Source organism: Erinaceus europaeus, chromosome 23 (genome assembly GCF_950295315.1).
Source record: "Erinaceus europaeus chromosome 23, mEriEur2.1, whole genome shotgun sequence".
NCBI lineage: Eukaryota > Metazoa > Chordata > Mammalia > Eulipotyphla > Erinaceidae > Erinaceus > Erinaceus europaeus.
Window position 1 is genome coordinate 464,979 of NC_080184.1, and position 18,944 is coordinate 483,922.

An 18,944-nucleotide genomic window follows, 5' to 3' on the forward strand; every position below is an offset into this window, starting at 1 on the left:
TCTAACCAATAAAGCTTTCTGTAAACAAAGAACTTTAACAAATGTATTTATTAACAAAGAGACAGAGATGGGCTGGGAGGACAGGAGACACCTGCAGTCCTGCTTCTCACTCAAGTCCCTGCCCTGCAGGTGAGGTTGGGGCTTGAACCCGGGTCCTGGCACAGGTGTATGGCCACCGGGCCCTCTGAAGACGTCAGCCGTGGCTGCTGGTGGGGTGCCCGCTCTCACCCTCCAGGAAGCACCAGGGTGGAGAGGGCACGCCTCGTGCTGGGGTGCCCAGCGCTGCCCCGCCCCCAGAGACTCCGACTCAGGCGTGGGGGGGGGGGGCTGAGCTGTGAGCAGGAACCCGAGATGAGGGGTGGGCTCCCCACTTCTGAGCAGGGAGGCAGACCTGTCTCCGTCCTGAAAGGCCTTTAGCCCAGCAGCAGCTGGGTCCTGGAGCCTGGCCACACACCCCTCCCGGGTCTCCCCAGGTAAGGGCCCTGGGCACACGGGGACTGGGAGGGGATGCCGGGCGCCGTCCTTTCCCAGAGCCTCTGCAGCCGCGTGTCCCGGAGCTACTGCACCAGCCGGTACGTGATGTACCTGCCGGCCGTCTCGCTGGGCCGGATGATCTTCACCACCTGCGGGGAGCCGGGCTAGGCAGGCGGCAGGGGGCAGCCAGGGCTGGGGGTCCCTGTGTGTGTGTGGGGGGCTGTGCCCAGGGCTGGGGGTCCCTGTGTGTGTGGGGGGGACGGTGCCCAGACTGCGGGTCCCTGTGTGTGGGGGGGGGACTGTGCCCAGGGCTGGGGGCCCTGTGTGTGTGAGTGGGGGGCTGTGCCCAGGCAGGGGCCCCTCAGGGCAGCCGGGGGACACTCACCTGCCCACGTTTGATGCCAAAGTAGCGAGCCACAGGGTCTCCTGCCTGGATGCGGGGCAGCTGGTTCTCGCGGAGCTTACTGGGGTTCAGTCAAGGACAAGGCGGTGATGGGGTGGGGGAGAAGACCCCGCATGGGGGTGGTGGGGGGTGTCCGGGCTAAGGATACTACCAAGCCAGCGACGATGGGATGGGATGGGGTGGGGTGGGGTGGGGTGGGGTGGGGTGGGGTGGGGTGGGGTGTTGTCCAGACTAAGGATACTACCGGGCCAGCAGCTCTGTCACCTCCTCCTTGGTCATCACCACATGCTCGGGGACCAGCTGTGAAAATGAACTTGAGGGCCGGGCTCCCCTGCCCACCCGGACCCTGGGCCTACACCCGCAGGGGTGCCAGGAGCGGGTGTGCCCCTCAGCCTGCGTGTGCAGCCCCTCACCTCGTGCTCGGTGATGTTGATGAGCAGCTCCTGCTGCAGGAACTGCTCCAGGATGTACTTGGGAGCCATGTCCACCAGAGACTGCGTGCGGGGGGGGGGGGGGGGGGGGTGTCACGCCTCAGCCACATCCTGTCCCATCACCGCTGGGGGGCGTCCTGCCCGCCCTGCCCTGCACCTGCTTGGTGTGGGCGTCCTGCCCGCCCGCCCGGCCTGCCCGCACCTGCTTGGCGGAGGGCGTCATGCCCTGCTGCACCACGATGAGGGCCCGTGTGATGTTCTCCTCCTGCATGCGCTGGCAGTACACCTTGATGGTCTTGATGCCCACCTTCGGCTCCTCTGGGGACATGGGGGTGAGCGCTGGGCCCTGGGACCTCCCCCCCCCCACGTCTGTCTGTCTGTCCCAAGACAGTCACCTGCGGGAGACTCTACAGAGGGGCTGCGGGCCACCAGGAACGCGGGGCCCCAGATGGGACTCTCGGGACGCGGCGCCGCTCACCCTGAGGGCCGGGACCCGAGCCCAGGCTCTGAGGGAGTCCCTGCTGCCCCTCAAGGCTTTTTAAAAACTCTTTGATTTTTGCCTGTTTATTGGACAGACAGCCAGAAACTGAGAGAAGAGGGGAGACAGACACCCGCAGCCGCGCCTCACCACTTGAGAAGCCTTCCCCCTGCAGGTGGGGAGCGGGAGCAGGGGCTCCAACCTGGGTCCTGCGCCACCGCCAGGCCCGCCCCCTCGCGTGCGTGCGCAGAGCTCGCTCACCGGGGAAGAAGACGAACATCTGGTCCGTGGGGTCGTCGTTGTGGGCCACCAGCACCGTGAGGTCCGTGCGTCGGGGGCGGCCCTCGCTTGGCTTGTCCCCGAACTGGGCCTTGAACTCGTCCAGCGTCTGGTCCAGCTCGTCCTGGGTCACGAGGTAGCCGCGGTCGTGACAGAGCTGCGTGCGGGAGAGGCGGGTGAAGCGCGGGGCTGCCAGGCGCAAGGTCCGGGGTTCAACTCCGGCACCACAGGTGCCAGAGCGGTGATCTCCTCCCTCCCCTGCTCAGCTCTGGCTGCCGTGGTGCGGGGGGTTGAACCTGGGACTCTGGAGCCTCGGGCAGGAGAGACTGTGCAGAGGCCCCGTGCTTCTCCCCTCCTGTGTCTCCTCAAGCGAGGCTCTGAGGTTCTGGGTTCAAGCGCGCAGGGCGCTAGGGAAGGGGATGGACCCTCACTGGGCAGGGCCTGGCCAAACCCAGCCAGGTCCGAGCCCGAGCGCCACACAGGAGGTGTCACGGCACCCAGGGAAGCTCGGCTCAGTGCTGCCTCTGACATTTTGCTTCTTTATCTCTTTTTAATATTCTTATTACCTTTATGTTTTTATTGAAGAGAGACAGCCAGAAATGGAGAGGGAAGGGGGAGACAGGGAGAGCGACAGAGAGACACTGCAGACCTGCTTCACCACTTGCAAAGCTTTCCCCCTGCAAGTGGGGACCGGGGCTCAAACCGGGGCCCTCGTGCTTTCTAATATGTGCACTCAACCAGGCCGGCCACCACCTAGCCCCTCTGCTTCTTTCTCTCGGAAGGAAAAAGTCTCTTTGAAAGACAGAAATGTCATGGTCTGGGAGGTGGCGCAGTGGATAAAGCTTTGGCCTCTCAAGGTTAAGGTCATGGGTAGGATCCCCAGCAGCACATGTGCCAGAGTGATGTCTGGTTCTGTTTCTCTCCCCATCTTCTCATGAATAAATAAATAAATTAAATCTTTATAAAACAAAAAGGGGAGTCGGGCAGTAGCACAGCGGGTTAAGCGCACGTGGCGCAAAGCGCAAGGACCGGCAGGAGAATCCCGGCCTGCAGGGGAGTCGCGTCACAGGTGGTGAAGCAGGTCTGCAGGTGTCTTTCTCTCCTCCTTTCTTTCTTCTTCTTCTTTTTTTAAATATTTATTCTCCTTTGTGGCCCTTGTTTTATTGTTGTAGTTATGATTCTTGTTATTGTTGTCGTCACTGTTGGATAGGACAGAGAGAAATGGAGAGAGGAGGGGAAGACAGAGAGGGGGAGAGAAAGACAGACACCTGCAGACCTGCTTCACCACCTGGGAAGCGACTCCCCTGAGGTGGGGATCTGGGGGCTCGAACCGGGATTGTTACGCTGGTCCCTGAGCTTTGCGCCACGTGCGCTTAACCCGCTGTGCTGCCGCCTGACTCCCTCTCCCCCTCTCTGTCTTCCTCTCCTCTCTCCATTTCTTGCTGGACTATCCAACAAAATGACATCAAAACAACAACAATAATAATAAAAAACCAAGGGAAACAACAGGGAAAATAAATAAATAAACCAAGGCAACAAAAAGAGAAAATAAATAAATAAATAAATAAATAAATAAATATAAAAAGCAGAGATTTCCAAAGGGGCTAAGTCCTAGAGCCGAGCGGTGGCAGGTCAGGTAGAGGAGCCGGGTTCAAGCCCTTGGACCACACCGGAAATGGGTAGGCGTCACAGATGCTGCGGCAGGCGTGTAGGGGTCTCCTTTTCTGTCTCTCTTGCTCTACCAAAAAGATTAAGAATCGTAAATAAATTAAAAAAGAAAATACTCTTCAAATGGTGTTGGAAACAATGGGTTGAAACAAGCAGAAGAATGAAACTGAATCACTGTATTTCACCAAATACAAAAGCAAATTCCAAGTGGATCAAGGACTTGGATGTCAGACCAGAAACTATCAAATACTTAGAGGAAAATATTGGCAGAACTCTTTTCCGCATAAATTTTAAAGACATCTTCAATGAAACAAATCCAATTACAAGGAAGACTAAGGCAAGTATAAACCTATGGGACTCCATCAAATTAAAAAGCTTCTTCACAGCAAAAGCAACCACTACCCAAACCAAGAGACCCCTCACAGAATGGGAGAAGATCTTTACATGCCATACATCAGACAAGAGTTTAATAACCAACATATATAAAGAGCTTGCCAGACTCAACAACAAGACAACAAATAACCCCATCCAAAAATGGGGGGAGGACTTGGACAGAATATTCACCACAGAAGAGATCCAAAAGGCCGAGAAACACATGAAAAAATGCTCCAAGTCTCTGATTGTCAGAGAAATGCAAATCAAGACAACAATGAGATATCACTTCACTCCTGTGAGAATGTCACACATCAGAAAAGGTGACAGCAGCAAATGCTGGAGAGGGTGTGGGGTCAAAGGAACCTTCCTGCACTGCTGGTGGGAATGTCAATGGGTCCAACCTCTGTGGAGAACAGTCTGGAGAACTCTCAGAAGGCTAGAAATGGACCTGCCCTATGACCCTGCAATTCCTCTCCTGGGGATAGATCCTAAGGAACCCAACACATCCATCCAAAAAGATCTGTGTACACACATATGTTCTTGGCAGCACAATTTGTAATAGTCAAAACCTGGAAGCAACCCAGGTGTCCAACAACAGATGAGTGGCTGAGCAAGTTGTGGTCTATATACACAATGGAATACTACTCAGCTGTAAAAAATGGTGACTTCACCGTTTTCAGCCGATCTTGGATGGACCTTGACAAAATCATGTTGAGTGAAATAAGTCAGAAACAGAAGGATGAATATGGGATGATCTCACTCTCAGGCCGAAGTTGAAAAACAAGATCAGAAGAGAAAACACAAGTAGAACCTGAACTGGAATTGGCGTATCGCACCAAAGTCAAAGACTCTGGGGTGGGTGGGTGGGGAGAATACAGGTCCATGAAGGACGATGAATGACATAGTGGGGGTTGTATTGTTAAATGGGAAACTGGGGAATGTGATGCATGTACAAACTATTGTATTTACTGTTGAATGTAAAACATTAATTCCCCAGTAAAGAAATAAATTTAAAAAAATAAAAAATAAATTAGAAAAATACATATATATTTTATTTATTTTTCTTCTTCTGAGAGAGATGCAGAGAGACACACACAGAGAGATGGTGGTGCGGGGGATGCAACCTACGACTTCCAGCTCCAGCACCCAGGGGTCCTGACCCCCACCCGGGACCCAGCACCAGCACCCAGGAGTCCCGCATCCCCACCCGGGACCAGCACCAGCACCCAGGGGTCCCGCATCCCCACCCGGGACCAGCACCAGCACCCAGGGGTCCCGCATCCCCACCCGGGACCAGCACCAGCACCCAGGGGTCCCGCATCCCCACCCGGGACCAGCACCAGCACCCAGGGGTCCCGCATCCCCACCCCGGGGTCCTGCACCGCAAACTGGGCATCAGGGTTCCCCCCGAGCTGACATCGGGATCCCCGGCCTCTCTGCGCCCTGTGACTGCGGAGTCCCCGCGCCCCACCTGCATGATGGTCTTGCGGATCTTCCACAGGCGATACGTCTCCTCCTCGTCGTCCATGCCGCCTCCGCCGCCGCCACAGCCGCGCTCACTGCGCCTGCGCGCCTCACGTCCTTTTATATGCGCACCGCCCCCCTCAGGACCTCGGCCCCGCCCCCACCAGGGCTGCCCGTAGCGGACGCCTGACGACGGCTACGCTCCGCAGCGGCAGCGGCGAGGGCAGCCCAAGGCTTCGACGGGCAGCGGTTGGTTGTAACCACAGCACAACGTCCCACGCGATTCAGCCATTCTCGCGCAACTTTGGCCGCACGGCCTCTCGGGAGTTGTAGTTTCAGCTCAACCGCCCGCCGCCTAATGACAGTTTAGAATCCTGCGAGGAAGGCAGGCGTGGCCTGGGCGGGGCGTGATGGGAGAGCCTGAGGCTTCTGCCTCCCGCACCAATTATGCCAAAGGGCTGCTCTGGCGTCTCCCTGTAGACTCTTACGGGATAAAGAGAATAAAAGTTGCTGAAGAGGGGCCGGGTGGTGGCGCAGCTGGTGGAGCAAACATGTGACAGTGCTTAAGGACCCGGGTTCGAACCCCCGGCCCCCACTTGCAGGGCGCTTCACAAGTAGTGAAGCAGAACCACTAACTGGGGGGAAAAACTAAAAGAGAGAGTTCTACCTTAAAAAAAAAAGTTGCAGGGAGCCGGGCGGGGGCGCAGCGGGTTAAGCGCAGGTGGCGCAGAGCGCAGGGACCGGCGTGAGGATCCCGGTTCGGCCCCCGGCTCCCCACCTGCAGGGACGTCGCTTCCCGGGCGGTGAAGCAGGTCTGCAGGTGTCTGTCTTTCTCTCCCCCTCTCTGTCTTCCCCTCCTCTCTCCACTTCTCTCTGTCCTGTCCAACAACGACGACGACATCAATAACAACAGTAGTAACTACAACAAGAACAAGGGGAAAAAAGGAGAAAATAAATATTTATTTAAAAATTTAAGAAAAACGGCGGGGTAGATAATGTAACGGTTCTGCAAAGAGACTCTCATGCCTGAGGCTCCAAAGCCCCAGGTTCAATCCCCCGCACCACCATAGGCCAGAGCTGAGCAAGGCTCTGGTGTTTCTCTCTCTCTCTCTCTGCATTTCTCTAAAAATAAAAATAAACACTAAAAAAAAAAAAAAAAAGTCCTTAATAAAAAAAAAAAAAAACTAAGAAAAGAAGAGAGAAACAGTGGTACACGCCATGACGGCGGCGGGCTGTGGGAACTCACGCCCGAGAGTCTCAGTAGCCAGCAAACTGCCCTCCCCAAGCACCAGGCTCAGGGTTCCGGCCCCTGCACCACATGGGAGCTCCAAGGACGCTGGAGTGTGACTGGGGCACGTGTGGGGGTCTAATAACCAAAGTAGGTTGAGGGGACACCATAATAGTGGTCCGGGTGGTGGCGCAGTGGCTAAGGCCCTGGACTCTCAAGCATGAGGTCCTGGGTTCCATCCCCGGCAGCACATGGACCAGAGTGATGACTGGTTCTTTCTCTCCTCCTATCTTTCTCATGAATAAATAAATTTAAAAAAAGTTATGCAAAAAAAAAAAAAAAACTACTACCCGAGACACCAGGGTCCCAGGTTCAACTCCCGGCACTGCCCTCAGGCAGAGCTCAGCAGGCTCCAGGCTGGCTGGCAGGTAGCCGGGAGGTGAGCCTCTCCCAAAGAGGAGGAGCTGGAGCAGGTGTGTCCCCGTCGCCGAGGGCAGTGTGGACCGCACAGGTGCAGAGTGCCTGAGGTGCTCTGTGACCCGTGTGGGCTTCCCCTGGAGGGGCATGGCGCGGGCATGGCGCGGGCAAGGGCGACGCAGCACAGGTCCTTTGTCCTCTGTGCCGGGTGGCAATGCTGGGCTTCCTTTCCCTGTGCCTGGCCGGCTGGCAGGGCTTCCCGAGGCCGAGGCCAAGGTGGAGTCAGTGAGTGAGCGAGCGGGTCAGTGTGGCTCCAGGGCAGTGCTCCCCAGGTGCTGAGCTGGGGCACTGCCGGCCCTCCCCCACCAGGAGGGGAGACTGGGGATGGGGTCGGAGGTGGGGGACTGAGGCGTGTGGAGCGCTGGGTGGGGGGCACTGCAGGGTGGTCAGACGGGGCAGGGAAGGGACGCCCAGCTGTGGGCAAAGGCTGGCAGCCTGAGGTCAGGCAGCTGTGTGGCCCGAGGCCTCTCCCCTCTGCCTCCCCCACGCATGGGCAGTGCCAGGCAGCGCCTACTCTAGGGTGGTGGCCAGCCCCCGCCTCGGTCCCCGCCTGCTCTCTGTGTCTCTTGACCGCTGGCTTAAAGAACAAAAGAGTCACAGCCCAGAAGGTGGTGCAGTGGGTGAAGTCTGTGGGGATGTCTGTGGGTCCAGCCCTGTGGAGAGCAGTCTGGAGACTCTCAGAAGGCTGGAAGTGGACCTGCCCTGTGACCCTGCAGTTCCTCTCCTGGGGTTAGAGCCTAAGGAAACAAACACACTCATTCAAAAAGATCTCTGTGTTACTGTTGAATGTAAAACATTAATTCCCCAATAAAGAAATAAATTAAAAAAAAAAAAGATCTGTGTGCACCTGTGTTCACAGCAGCAAGAACCTGGAACAAGTCGAACCTGAAATGGAATTGGAGTATTACACCAAAGTAAAAGACTCTGGGGTGGGTGGGTGGGTGGGTGGGTGGGGAGAATACAGGTCCATGAAAGATGATGAATGACATAGTGGGGGTTGTATTGTTAAATGGGAATCTGGGGAATGTTATGCATGTACAAACTATTGTATTTACTGTTGAATGTAAAGCATTAATTCCCCAATAAAGAAATAAATTTTAAAAAAATAATAAAAATAAAAATAAAAATAAAGTAAAAAAAAAAAAAAAAAAGAACCTGGAGGCCACACAGATGCCCAGGAACAGACGAGCAGCTGAGCAAGTTGTGGTCTAGCTACACAATGGAATACTACGCAGCTGTTAAAAATGTGAAGTTGCCCTACTTCACCCCCTCTTGGATGAAGCCTAAAGGAATCATGTGAAGTGAGATCAGCCAGAAAGAGAAGGATGAATATGAGGTGATCTCACTCATGAACAGAAGTTGAAAACCAAGATCAGAAGGGAAAACACTCAGCAGAGCTTGGACTGGAGCTGGTGTCCTGCACCAAAGTCAAAGACTCTGGGGTGTGGGGGGGGTTCTGGTCCTGGACTTGATGGCAGAGGACTAGTGGGGGTTGTACTGTTTGTGCAGAGTGGAAAACTGGGGAAAGTTATGCATGTACAAGCTATTGTATGTTACTGTCAACTGAAAACCATTAATGCCCCAATAAAGAAAAAACTATTTACAAAAAATAAATAAGTGACCAAATACTGCGATAGTTACCTTTAAAAAATATTTTAAAAAATATTTATTTATTCCCTTTTGTTGCCCTTGTTGTTTTATTGTTGAAGTTATTGTTGTTGTTGTTATTGATGTCATTGTTGTTGGGTAGGACAGAGAGAAATAGAGAGAGGAGGGGAAGACAGAGAGGGGGAGAGAAAGACAGACACCTGCAGACCTGTGAAGCGACTCCCCTGCAGGTGGGGAGCCGGGGGCTTGAACCGGGGTCCTTATGCCGGTTCTTGCACTTCGTGCCACCACGTGCGCTTAACCCGCTGCGCTACTGCCCGGCTCCCAATAGTTTCCTTTTTTAGTTGGTTATTTATTGGATAGAGACAGAGAAATTGAGAGAGGAGATAGGAAGAGAGACCTGCAGTCCTGCTTCACTGCTCATGAAGCCTCCCCCATGCAGGTGGGGACCAGGAGCTTGAACCTGGGTCCTTGAGCATAGGAGCATGTGCTCTCAGCCAGGTCCAGCACTGCCCAGCTCCCATTAATAAATACTTTTTAAAAAGAATGTGGAGTCACGAAGGTGTGCAAGCCTAGTGAAGCCCTGGTATCTGGGCCTAAGAGACAGCACAGTGGTTCAGCAACAGACTCTCCTGCTTGAGGTTCCAAGGTCCCAGGTTCAATCCCCAGGACCACCAATCAGCCAGAGTGAGCAGGGCTCTGGGTTCTCTCTAACTGAGTGTATTGCTTTAAGTTATTTTTTAAAAGTATTTTATTTATTTTTGAGAGAGAAAGTCACAGAGAAACATCAAAGCACTGCTCAGCTCTGGCTTATGGTGGTGCAGGGGATTGAACCTGAGTCTTCGGAACCTCAGGCATGAGAATCTCTTTGCATAACCACTATGCTATCTACCCCCACGCTTGCTTTAAGTTCTTTATTTAGTGGTCCCGGAGGTGGTGCAGTGGATAAAGCATCGGACTCTCCAGCATGAGGTCCTAAGTTCAGTCCCCGGCAGCACATGTGCCAGAGTGACGTCTGGTTCTTTCTCTCTCTCCTATCCCTCTCATTAATAAATAAAATTTTTTTTAAAATTTAATTTTATTTATTTATTCCCTTTTGTTGCCCTTGTTGTTTTATTGTTGTAGTTATTACTGATGTCGTTGTTGTTGGATAGGACAGAAAGAAACGGAGAGAGGAGGGGAAGACAGAGAGAGGGAGAGAAAGACAGACACCTGCAGACCTGCTTCACTGCCTGTGAAGGGACCTGCCTGCAGGTGGGGAGCTGGGGGCTCGAACCGGGATCCTGACACCGGTCCTTGAGCTTAGCGCCACCTGCGCTTAACCCGCTGCGCTACGGCCCGACTCCCATAAAATATTTTTTAAAAAGTTCTTTATTAAAAAAAATTTTTTGAGTGAGTTGGGGTTAAGTGCAGGTGGCACAAAGTGTAAGGACCGGTGTAAGGATCCCGGTTCGAGCCCCCGGCTCCCCACCTGCAGGGAGGAAGCCGGGGTGAAGGCAGTGAAGCAGGTCTGCAGGTGTCTGTCTTTCTCTCCCCCACTCTGCCTTCCCCTCCTCTCTCAATTTCTCTCTGTCCTTTCCAACAACAACGATAGCAATAGCCACAACAATAATAATTACTGCAATAAAACCACAAGGGCAACAAAAGGGAATAAATAAATATTTCAAAAAATTACTTGATGGAGACAGAGAGAAATTGAGAAGAGTGTGGGAAACAGAGGCGCCTGCAACCCTGCTTCACCACTCGTGAAGCTTCCCCCGTGCAAATGGGGATCAGGGGCTTGAACCAGGGTCCTTGCGCACTGTAACATGTGCCCCTGAAATCGAGGGGGAAGGGGGAGATAGAGAGGGAGAGAGGCACCTGCAGCCCTGCTTCGTGGTGACTCACGAAGCTTCCCTCCCGCAGACGGGGGCCAGGGGCTGCAACTTGGGTCCTTGTGCACTGCAGTGTGTGCTCACCCAGGCGGCCCACTGCCCGGACTGCTTATCAAACCAAGACAGGGCTGCAGTGTTCCCCTTCTCTCCCCCTCATCTGTCCACCTCTTGATCTGAAACTCAGACCGAGACTTGCACACTAGCTCACCTGTTGGTGCGCTGCTGTGCCAAGTGTCAGCTCAAGGTCTGAGCCTGGCCCTTCCTGCTCTGAAAAAGACTTCAGTGCTGTGGTCGGTCTCTGTCTGTCTCTGTCAGGCCCTGGAGATGACGGAGAAACACGGAGTCTGCAGGGAGTGGAGCATCTATGCTCGGGTGAGGCCCCGGGGGACAATACGGAGGCCACAGGTCGCTGAGTTTACACAATAACTAACAACTTTAGCCGTGCAGAGCTGGCCGGGTGGGGAGGGCTGAGCACTGATGGCAGGGGTGCCTTCTCCCTGCTGTGGGAGCCAGAGCCTGCTCCCAGAGAAGTCCAGCTAATAGCGACACACTTTACAAAGTGTGTGTGCGTGTGTGTGCGTGCGTGTGTTGTTTCCCTGCTAGACAGAGTGCAGCTTGCACAGTGAGTGAATCTGGGTTCAAGCCCTGGGGTCCCTACCTGAAGGGAGAAACTTCAGGAGCAGAGAAGCAGGCCTGAGGTTCAGCCTCTCACCTTCTTTCCCCATTTATTTATTTATTTATTATTGGATAAAGACAGAAATTTAGAGAGGGCATGGAGGGGTAGAGAGGGAGAGACAGAGACACACCTGCAGCCCTGCTTCACCACTTGTGAAACTTCCCCCCCCCAGCAGGTGAGGACCAGAGGCTTGAACCCGGGTCCTTGTGCACTGTCATGTGTGCGCTTAACCAGGTGTGCCACCACCCAGCCCGCCTTCTCTCCCTCAATTTCAGTCTTGATCCCAAATAAGTAAATTAGGGGGCGTGGGCAGAAGCAGAGGATGGGATGTGGGGCTGAAGGGATGCTGCTCTCTGAGGACCCCCCAGGACCCACGCAACCACCTATAAACTGCGGGTCCCTGGCCAGAGGCAGCAGCCCTGGGGCACCACTCCCTCCAGTCAGCTTGCTCAGGAATGGGGTGAGGTTTCCCCGCACCGCACCCCGTCACCCGGGAGGCCACCACTGATCAAGCCACCACCTTCCGGAGGGAGAAGAGGGGGGCTTCCTGAGAAGGCCGGGCAGTGGGGCCGGGCACACCTCACTGCCCGAGCCTGGCCTTGGGGATGGGCAGAGGCCCAGTCACTGCTGCCATCACTGCGGCCAGGGTGGGCAGAGGCCCCGTCACTACACCCATGGGAGCCTGACCCTGGGGTGGGCAGAGGCCGGTCACTGTGGCCATCACTGCAGCCAGGGGAGCCTGACCCTGGGGTGGGCAGAGGCCGGTCACTGTGGCCATCACTGCAGCCAGGGGAGCCTGACCCCGGGGTGGGCGGAAAACTGAGGGTGGGCAGAGGCTCCGTCACTGCAGCCAGGGGAGCCTGACCCCGGGGTGGATGAGGCTGGTCACTGTGGCCATCACTGCAGCCAGGGGAGCCTGACCCCGGGGTGGGCGGAGATCTGAGGGTGGGCAGAGGCTCCGTCACTGCGGCCAGGGGAGCCTGACCCCGGGGTGGGCAGAGGCCGGTCACTGTGGCTATCACTGCAGCCAGGGGAGCCTGACTCCGGGGTGGACGAGGCCGGTCACTGTGGCCATCACTGTGGCCAGGGGAGCCTGACTCCGGGGTGGACGAGGCCGGTCACTGTGGCCATCACTGCGGCCAGGGGAGCCTGACTCCGGGGTGGATGAGGCCGGTCACTGTGGCCATCACTGCAGCCAGGGGAGCCTGACCCCGGGGTGGGCGGAGATCTGAGGGTGGGCAGAGGCTCCGTCACTGCGGCCAGGGGAGCCTGACCCCGGGGTGGGCAGAGGCCGGTCACTGTGGCCATCACTGCAGCCAGGGGAGCCTGACCCCGGGGGTGGGCGGAAAACTGAGGGTGGGCAGAGGCTCCGTCACTGCGGCCAGGGGAGCCTGACCCCGGGGTGGATGAGGCCGGTCACTGTGGCCATCACTGCAGCCAGGGGAGCCTGACCCCGGGGTGGACGAGGCCGGTCACTGTGGCCATCACTGCAGCCAGGGGAGCCTGACCCCGGGGGTGGGCGGAGAACTGAGGGTGGGCAGAGGCTCTGTCACTGCAGCCAGGGGAGCCTGACCCCGGGGTGGACGAGGCCGGTCACTGCAGCCACGGGACCGTGACTCAGCCTGCAGGAAGCCCCGGAATGAGGCGGTTCAGGGCAGAGGGCAGAGCACACGGGTCACCGCGGGACAGGGGTGCACTGTGCTGGGGGGGGGGCTGCCATTCTTGGGCAGACTGGCCCTGCATGCAGGAGACCCTCAGATCTTTGGTTGTGGGGTTCAAGGCTGGATGGGGGCCCCAGGGGAGCAAGAGCCGAGGCCCGCGGGCCATCACACCTAAAGACTGGGGGTGCCCCGGGGTGGGTGGAGAGACCCCGGACAGGGAAGTCAGGGGGCCCAGAGTGGAGGGGCTGGGGGGACCCCTTGGGGTGGAGGCTCCTCTGCGCCCGCGGGACCACCGGCCGCACGTTAACCGTTTGAACGCCCTCCACCCACCCGCACCGGGGACCCAGGAGTGGAGCACCGGCGCCATCAGCCGGGTGGGTCCCCAGGACACTCCCAGCCAGCCCAAGAGGGGGTCCCCCACGCCCCTGACCCGGGGCGGCCAAATGGGATCTTGAACAATTCAAACAGGTCCCCCTCCCCCGCCTACCCTGGCCGTTCTGCGCACGCGCGCCCCTCCCCCGCACCCCACGGATAACTGTCCGCAGCGCCTGCGCAGTGACCGTCAACCACCGAGCTGCCGGTCGGCCGCGCCCCTGAACCCCGCCCCCTATCCCTATTGGCTGTCGTCGACGCGCTCCTGCCCCGCCCCGCCCACCGACCAATGAGTGCGTAGGTGGGCGTGGCAGAGGGCGGGACGGCCGGGAGGTCGGGCGCGCGTCCATTGGTCGGCCGGGCGCGGGGAGGAGCCGCTGCGCCGCCGAGCCGCCGCGATGAGTCTCAGCCGCCTGTGTCGCCTGCTGAAGCCGGCGCTGCTGTGCGGGGCGCTGGCCGCACCCGGGCTGGCCGGGACCATGGTGAGGCCGCGGGCCGTTAGGGATCTGGGGGGCGGCGGGGTGGCGGGGCCCGCCGGGCAGGGCCGGGATCCCGGGGGGAGGCCGGTGGGGGGGAACGGCCGGGGGGCGCGGGGAGGCGGGGCCCTTGGGTGGGTGGCCGGGGCGCGCGGGGCGGGGGAGCGGAATGGGCGCGGGCGGGGGCGCGCGGGCCGAGGCGGAGCGGGGGGCGGCCCGGGACGGCGACGGGGGGGCGCGGCGCCCCCTCCCGCAGCCCGCGCTGGCGTCACAGAGCCCGCGGCGCCCCCTGGCGACGCCCCCGGGCCGAGCGCGGACACAGCGGTCACAGGGCGGGCATGCGCCACCAGGCCGCCGGGTCCCCTGGGCGCCGCGGGCGGCCGTACAGGCGGAGGCGGAGGCGCCGGCGGAGGCGCCGGCGGCGAGCTCCGGGGAGGAGGCGGCCCGCCCGCGCCCCCCGCGCGCCCCGCGCCCCCTGCGCCCCCTGCGCCTGCAGCTCGCTCGCCCAGGAGCCGGTGCGCGGGATCCCCGGCCGGGGTGCAGGGCCCGGGCCAGCCTCCGGGGACCCCGCGGCCTCAGCGCGCTCCCCTTGCCTTGCAGTGCGCCTCCCGCGACGACTGGCGCTGCGCCACCTCCATGCACGACTTCTCGGCCAAGGACATCGACGGGCGCACGGTGAACCTGGACAAGTACCGGTGCGCGGGGGCGGGGCCTGGCCGGGTCGGGGGCGGGGCCTGGCCGGGTCGGGGGCGGGGCCTGGCCGGGGACCCCCCCCCTCAGCCCCCCCTCCCGCCGCGCAGGGGCTTCGTGTGCATCGTCACCAACGTGGCCTCGCAATGAGGCAAAACCGACGTAAACTACACTCAGCTCGTCGACCTGCACGCGCGCTATGCTGAGTGCGGTTTACGCATCCTGGCCTTCCCCTGCAACCAGTTCGGGAAGCAGGTGCGCGGGCCGGGGCCGCGGGGTCGGGGTCGGGGTGGGGGGCCCAGGCAACCCCGCCGACATCCGCACGACCCCCAGGAGCCAGGGAGTAACGCAGAGATCAAGGAGTTCGCCAATGGCTACAACGTCAAGTTCGACATGTTCAGCAAGATCTGCGTGAACGGGGACGATGCGCACCCGCTGTGGAAGTGGATGAAGGCGCAGCCCAAGGGCAGGGGGACGCTGGGGAAGTGAGTGGGGTGCTGGGGGCGACTGGTGTGGTGGTAGGTTGCCGGGGGTGCCAGTGTGCGTGGGGTTGCCAGGGGTCGTTTGGGGGTGGGGGAGTGGAATGCTGGGACGTGGGGGGCACGCAGGGCGGGTGTTGTGTGAAAGTGGGCATGCAGGGGCTGCTGCGGGTGTCGGGAGGCCGGCCCTCACCAGGCTTTGTCTGTCTTCCAGTGCTATCAAGTGGAATTTCACCAAGGTAAGGGGTGTGACGAGGGAGGGGCGGCCCCAACATGGCTGGGGCGGGTGGCTGCTTTGCAGCCCCTGACGCCCCCTCCCCGGCAGTTCCTCATCGACAAGAACGGCTGTGTGGTCAAGCGCTATGGCCCCATGGAAGAGCCCCTGGTGAGTGGGGCGGGCGGGCGGGCTGGCGGGCGGGCTGGCGGGCGGGCTGGCGTGTTCCCACACAGCCCGACACCTGTCGCCTGCCACCCGCCCGCCCACAGGTGATAGAGAAGGACTTGCCCTGCTACCTTTAGCCGCGCCTGCAAGTGCGCCCACCCCGCCGAGCCCGCCGCGCCCCCGGAGCCCCCGCCCGGCGCCCATGAAGGTCTGCCTACAAACCAGCCCGCTGGTGGGGCAGACCCGAGACCCGCGTGCACCTGCCGGAGGAGGCCCCCGGCCGGCCCAGGCTCGCCCCCATCCCGCCGCCTTGTTGGAATAAAGCTACAAAGTGGCCCGAGGCCTGGGGTCCTGGGCGTCTGGGTGTCCTGGGGTGTGGGGCCTGGCCCTGGCGGTCAAAGCCCAAGGCAGATAATCCTCTTAATTGGCAGCGCCGCCCCACCCACCTGGGGCCCTACCCTGTGGCCGCTGCATCTGGGCAATTGCAGCCCCGTGAGCCTGGGCGCTGGGCCAGGCTGGGCGGGTCCTGGTCACCAGATAGTCTCTCGGTGCTCTCACCAGGCTCACCAGGAGGGTCACGGCTCAAGGGAGCTGGGTGTGCATGTGGGGGAGGGAGTCTACAGCCCAGGAAAATCGAGTACGGGCAGCGCTGGAGCCCCCCCAGGAGAGCCAGGCTGCAGTAGGAAAGGCACATATATTTAGAAAAGGTCTTTACATATGTACACCTGAGTCCGTATATAAATACAGCGCCCCGGGCAGGGCAATAATTTAGGGAGCACAGCAGGGGTTGCATATATTAGGGGGTCGACCCCCGAGCACCTGGGGTTCCTGAGTTACCGCCCTGGGCGGCCCCCCAGGCCGGGCCTGGGGGTGGGGAAGGCACTGCGGTTGGGGCGCCCGCGCTCAGTAGTCTGCGGGGCCGCCCGCCCGCCCGGTGGCCGCGGCTTCGGGGAATGGGGGCCCGAACTGGATGACGCTGCCGCGCTCGGCCCCAGATGCCCGGGGCTCGGCCTGGAAGCGCAGCATCTCCTCCAGGACCTCCTTGTAGTTGATGTCGGGCTCCAGCAGCGCGGGCGGGAAGGCGAAGGGCGGCGGGCGGGCGGCGGGCGGGCTGTGCGTCAGGTCCAGCACCTCGGGGTGGGGGCCAAGGGCCGGAGGGCAAGGCGGGGGCGGCCGGGCATTCTTGCGCTTCACGTCGGCGTCCATGAGCTGCAGCTCCCGCAACACGCGGCGCACGCACACCTCAGGCACCTTGATGCCTGCGGGCAAGGGTGAGCGCGCTGGGGACCCTCCCTGTGGGGCTGCCTCCAGGAGCCGGTCCCGCCCCCCCACTCACCGACTTGCTTCTTCTGGTCCTTGGTCTTGAGTCGCACGATCTGCAGGTGGTTGCTGCCCGTCACCTCCGCCATGACGGCCGCCACGCGCCCCCACACCCGCAGCAGTGCCCCACACAGCACGTAGTGGTGGCGCAGCCGCAGCCCCTGCGAGCATTCGCGGCCCTCCTGCGCCAGGCGGCACTGCCGGTTCCTGTGGGCCGGGCCGGGGAGGGTCAGACCCAGACCCGCGCTCCTCGCCGCCCCCCATATGCCCCGCCCCGCCCCGCCGCTCACCAGGCCACGTGACTGCACTGCGTCAGCGAGAAGTTGAAGCTGTTCTCCCAGTGCTCCCGGGCCTCCTCCGCCGGCACCTGGGGCGAGCGGGCTCCTGAGCCCCAGCCCCGCCCAGAGCCCCGAGCACCTGGTCCCGCCCAGAGCCCCCGCGCCCCCCCACATGGTCCCTCCCAGACCCCCCCCAACCTGGTCCCACCCAGAGCCCCGCGCACCTGGTCCCTCCCAGACACACACACCAGCCCATCGCCCACCCCCCCACCCCCGCACCTGGTGGAAGCGGCGGCCCAGGCTGTCGTGAGTCTCCAGCTGGCTCTGGCGGCCGATGTTGGGCTTGTAGACCGTGAAGAGCTTCCCGCGGTTCTGCTCCGCCAGCAGGCAGCTCGGCTGGTTGCCACGGGCCTGGGGACAGGGCAGCGTGAGACCTGAGGCCGGGGCTCCTCTCCCGCGCCCGCCCCGCCCGGCCGCAGCTCTGCGGCGACGCCCACCTTGTAGGAGAGGTAGAAGCCGTCGTGGGGGCCCGTCAGCTCCAGAGACTTGGCGAAGGCCTGCTCCCATCTGAGGCCTCGGTCCACCGTCACCTGCGGGCGGGCGCATCAGGGGCGGGGGGCCTCGGACCAGGCAGGGAGGGGCACGGGCAGGACTGTCCGGGGTGGGGGCCTGGCGGGGGCGGGACGGTGACATGGGGGCTGGCAGGGGAGGGGCGGGCCTCACCTTGTACAGCACCACCTGGCCATCCTGTGGGTGCCCGGGTGTCTGGAACACCTGCTGGCTCTCCTCGTAGATCTCATCGACACCGGGAGCCAGGTCTGGGGGAGAGGGGGCTCAGTGGGGTCGTCCGGGGGGGCCAGGTCTTCGGGGGTGTGGGGGCTCAGTGGGGTCGGGGGCCAGGTCTGGGGGGGGCTCGGTGGGGTTGACGGGGGCCAGGTCTGGGGGGGGGCTCAGTGCGGTCGGGGGCCAGGTCTGGGGGTGGGTTGTGGGCTCAGCGGGGTCGGCCCTCCCCGCCTGGCGGCGCACCGAGGATGCCCAGGTCGTATTTGCCCTCCTTCTTGTCCCTGTCGATGAGGTGGTCGAAAGTGTCGGAGAAGTACTGGAACAGCGCGTTCTGCTTGTGGACCTCCAAGCCCAGGATGCGGTTCAGGAACTTGGTGATGGAGCAGTCTGCGGGGTGCGGGCGTGAGCCTGGGAGCGGGGCGCTCGGCCCAGCCCCCACCCCCGGGGAGCTGGAGACCCACCCTTCTCCATGTCCAGGCCTCCAGACCTGGACTCGCGGCCGCCGATGCCCACGGAGAGCAGGCCCTGCTTCATGTCTGGGGCGCAGAGGGGAGGTCAGCCCGGCCCGGCCAGCCCGCCGCCCGCCCGTCCACCTGTCCACTCGCTCACCCCGGAAGAAGGCGGCGTCCCCGCCCGGGTAGCCCCGGGGCAGCGGCACCGGGCTGTCGGCGTGGCTCTGCACCGTGGCCAGCACGCAGCTGAGCGCGCGCTTGCCGTACTAGGGGACGACAGGGGTCAGTGTGCGGCAGGGTTAGGGAGGGCCCCTCCCCTCCCGGCTGCACCGCCGCCCCGCACCTTGTTCTCGAAGTTGTACTTGCTCAGGTCGCGGGACTCGGTGGCGCGGCGGTCACCATGGGTCAGCGCCCCCTGCGGGCAGGGCCGGGCGCTCACTGCCAGCTCTGCTCCCGCCCCGCCCCACGGGGGCTGTCTCCGCGTAGCCCCGCCCCGTAGGGCCTTCTCAGCGTAGCCCCGCCCCCGCCAGCTCTCCGCCCTCTCGCCCCGCCCCGCCTTCTCCGCGTAGCCCCGCCCCCGTCAGCTCTCCGCCCTCCCGCCCCGCCCCGCGGGTGC

General features: G+C 61.1%; 3 protein-coding genes across 4 annotated transcripts in view; 1 reads left to right on the plus strand and 2 right to left on the minus strand.

Annotated features, from left to right (window-relative positions):
• Nucleotides 1–30: 30 nt before the first annotated feature.
• On the minus strand, nucleotides 31–5,729 carry POLR2E (RNA polymerase II, I and III subunit E). Of its 2 annotated transcripts, none has more exons than XM_060181465.1 (7): nucleotides 5,580–5,729; nucleotides 2,048–2,222; nucleotides 1,511–1,626; nucleotides 1,291–1,371; nucleotides 1,119–1,177; nucleotides 860–938; nucleotides 31–623 (listed from the first exon to the last, which is right to left on the minus strand). In XM_060181465.1, exons 1-7 carry the CDS (start codon nucleotides 5,634–5,636, stop codon nucleotides 558–560), a joined length of 633 nt encoding a protein of 210 aa, XP_060037448.1. In that variant the 5' UTR covers nucleotides 5,637–5,729; the 3' UTR covers nucleotides 31–557. The 2 variants fall into 2 exon arrangements, with proteins under 2 accessions (XP_060037448.1, XP_060037447.1); XM_060181464.1 differs by having other exon boundaries at nucleotides 31–638.
• Nucleotides 5,730–13,794: 8,065 nt separating this feature from the next.
• Nucleotides 13,795–15,836, plus strand: GPX4 (glutathione peroxidase 4). The gene is made up of 7 exons (XM_007524797.3): nucleotides 13,795–13,950; nucleotides 14,545–14,639; nucleotides 14,745–14,889; nucleotides 14,968–15,119; nucleotides 15,328–15,352; nucleotides 15,439–15,498; nucleotides 15,600–15,836. Exons 1-7 carry the CDS (start codon nucleotides 13,867–13,869, stop codon nucleotides 15,630–15,632), a joined length of 594 nt encoding a protein of 197 aa, XP_007524859.2. The 5' UTR covers nucleotides 13,795–13,866; the 3' UTR covers nucleotides 15,633–15,836.
• Nucleotides 15,837–16,170: 334 nt separating this feature from the next.
• Nucleotides 16,171–18,944, minus strand: part of SBNO2 (strawberry notch homolog 2) — a 12,379-nt gene continuing 9,605 nt past the window's right edge. Inside the window, exons 5-14 of the mRNA XM_060182226.1 lie at nucleotides 18,672–18,884; nucleotides 18,486–18,594; nucleotides 18,338–18,412; nucleotides 18,120–18,263; nucleotides 17,817–17,911; nucleotides 17,591–17,683; nucleotides 17,373–17,504; nucleotides 17,106–17,182; nucleotides 16,832–17,022; nucleotides 16,171–16,754 (exon numbers count right to left, since the gene is read on the minus strand). Coding sequence (XP_060038209.1) covers nucleotides 16,399–16,754; nucleotides 16,832–17,022; nucleotides 17,106–17,182; nucleotides 17,373–17,504; nucleotides 17,591–17,683; nucleotides 17,817–17,911; nucleotides 18,120–18,263; nucleotides 18,338–18,412; nucleotides 18,486–18,594; nucleotides 18,672–18,884 — 1,485 coding nt within the window. The 3' untranslated portion in view covers nucleotides 16,171–16,398. The remainder of the gene's footprint in view (nucleotides 16,755–16,831; nucleotides 17,023–17,105; nucleotides 17,183–17,372; nucleotides 17,505–17,590; nucleotides 17,684–17,816; nucleotides 17,912–18,119; nucleotides 18,264–18,337; nucleotides 18,413–18,485; nucleotides 18,595–18,671; nucleotides 18,885–18,944) is intronic.

What these genes read in the sequence shown, in the direction of transcription:
- POLR2E (XM_060181464.1), bottom strand. Translation starts at nt 5,636, where the DNA reads ATGGACGACGAGGAGGAGACGTATCGCCTGTGGAAGATCCGCAAGACC. An exon ending in TCCGCAAGACCATCATGCAG is followed by an intron (nt 2,223 to 5,579) that starts GTGGGGCGCGGG and finishes TCCCGCACGCAG; the next exon opens with CTCTGTCACGACCGCGGCTA. An exon ending in GATGTTCGTCTTCTTCCCCG is followed by an intron (nt 1,627 to 2,047) that starts GTGAGCGAGCTC and finishes CCATGTCCCCAG; the next exon opens with AGGAGCCGAAGGTGGGCATC.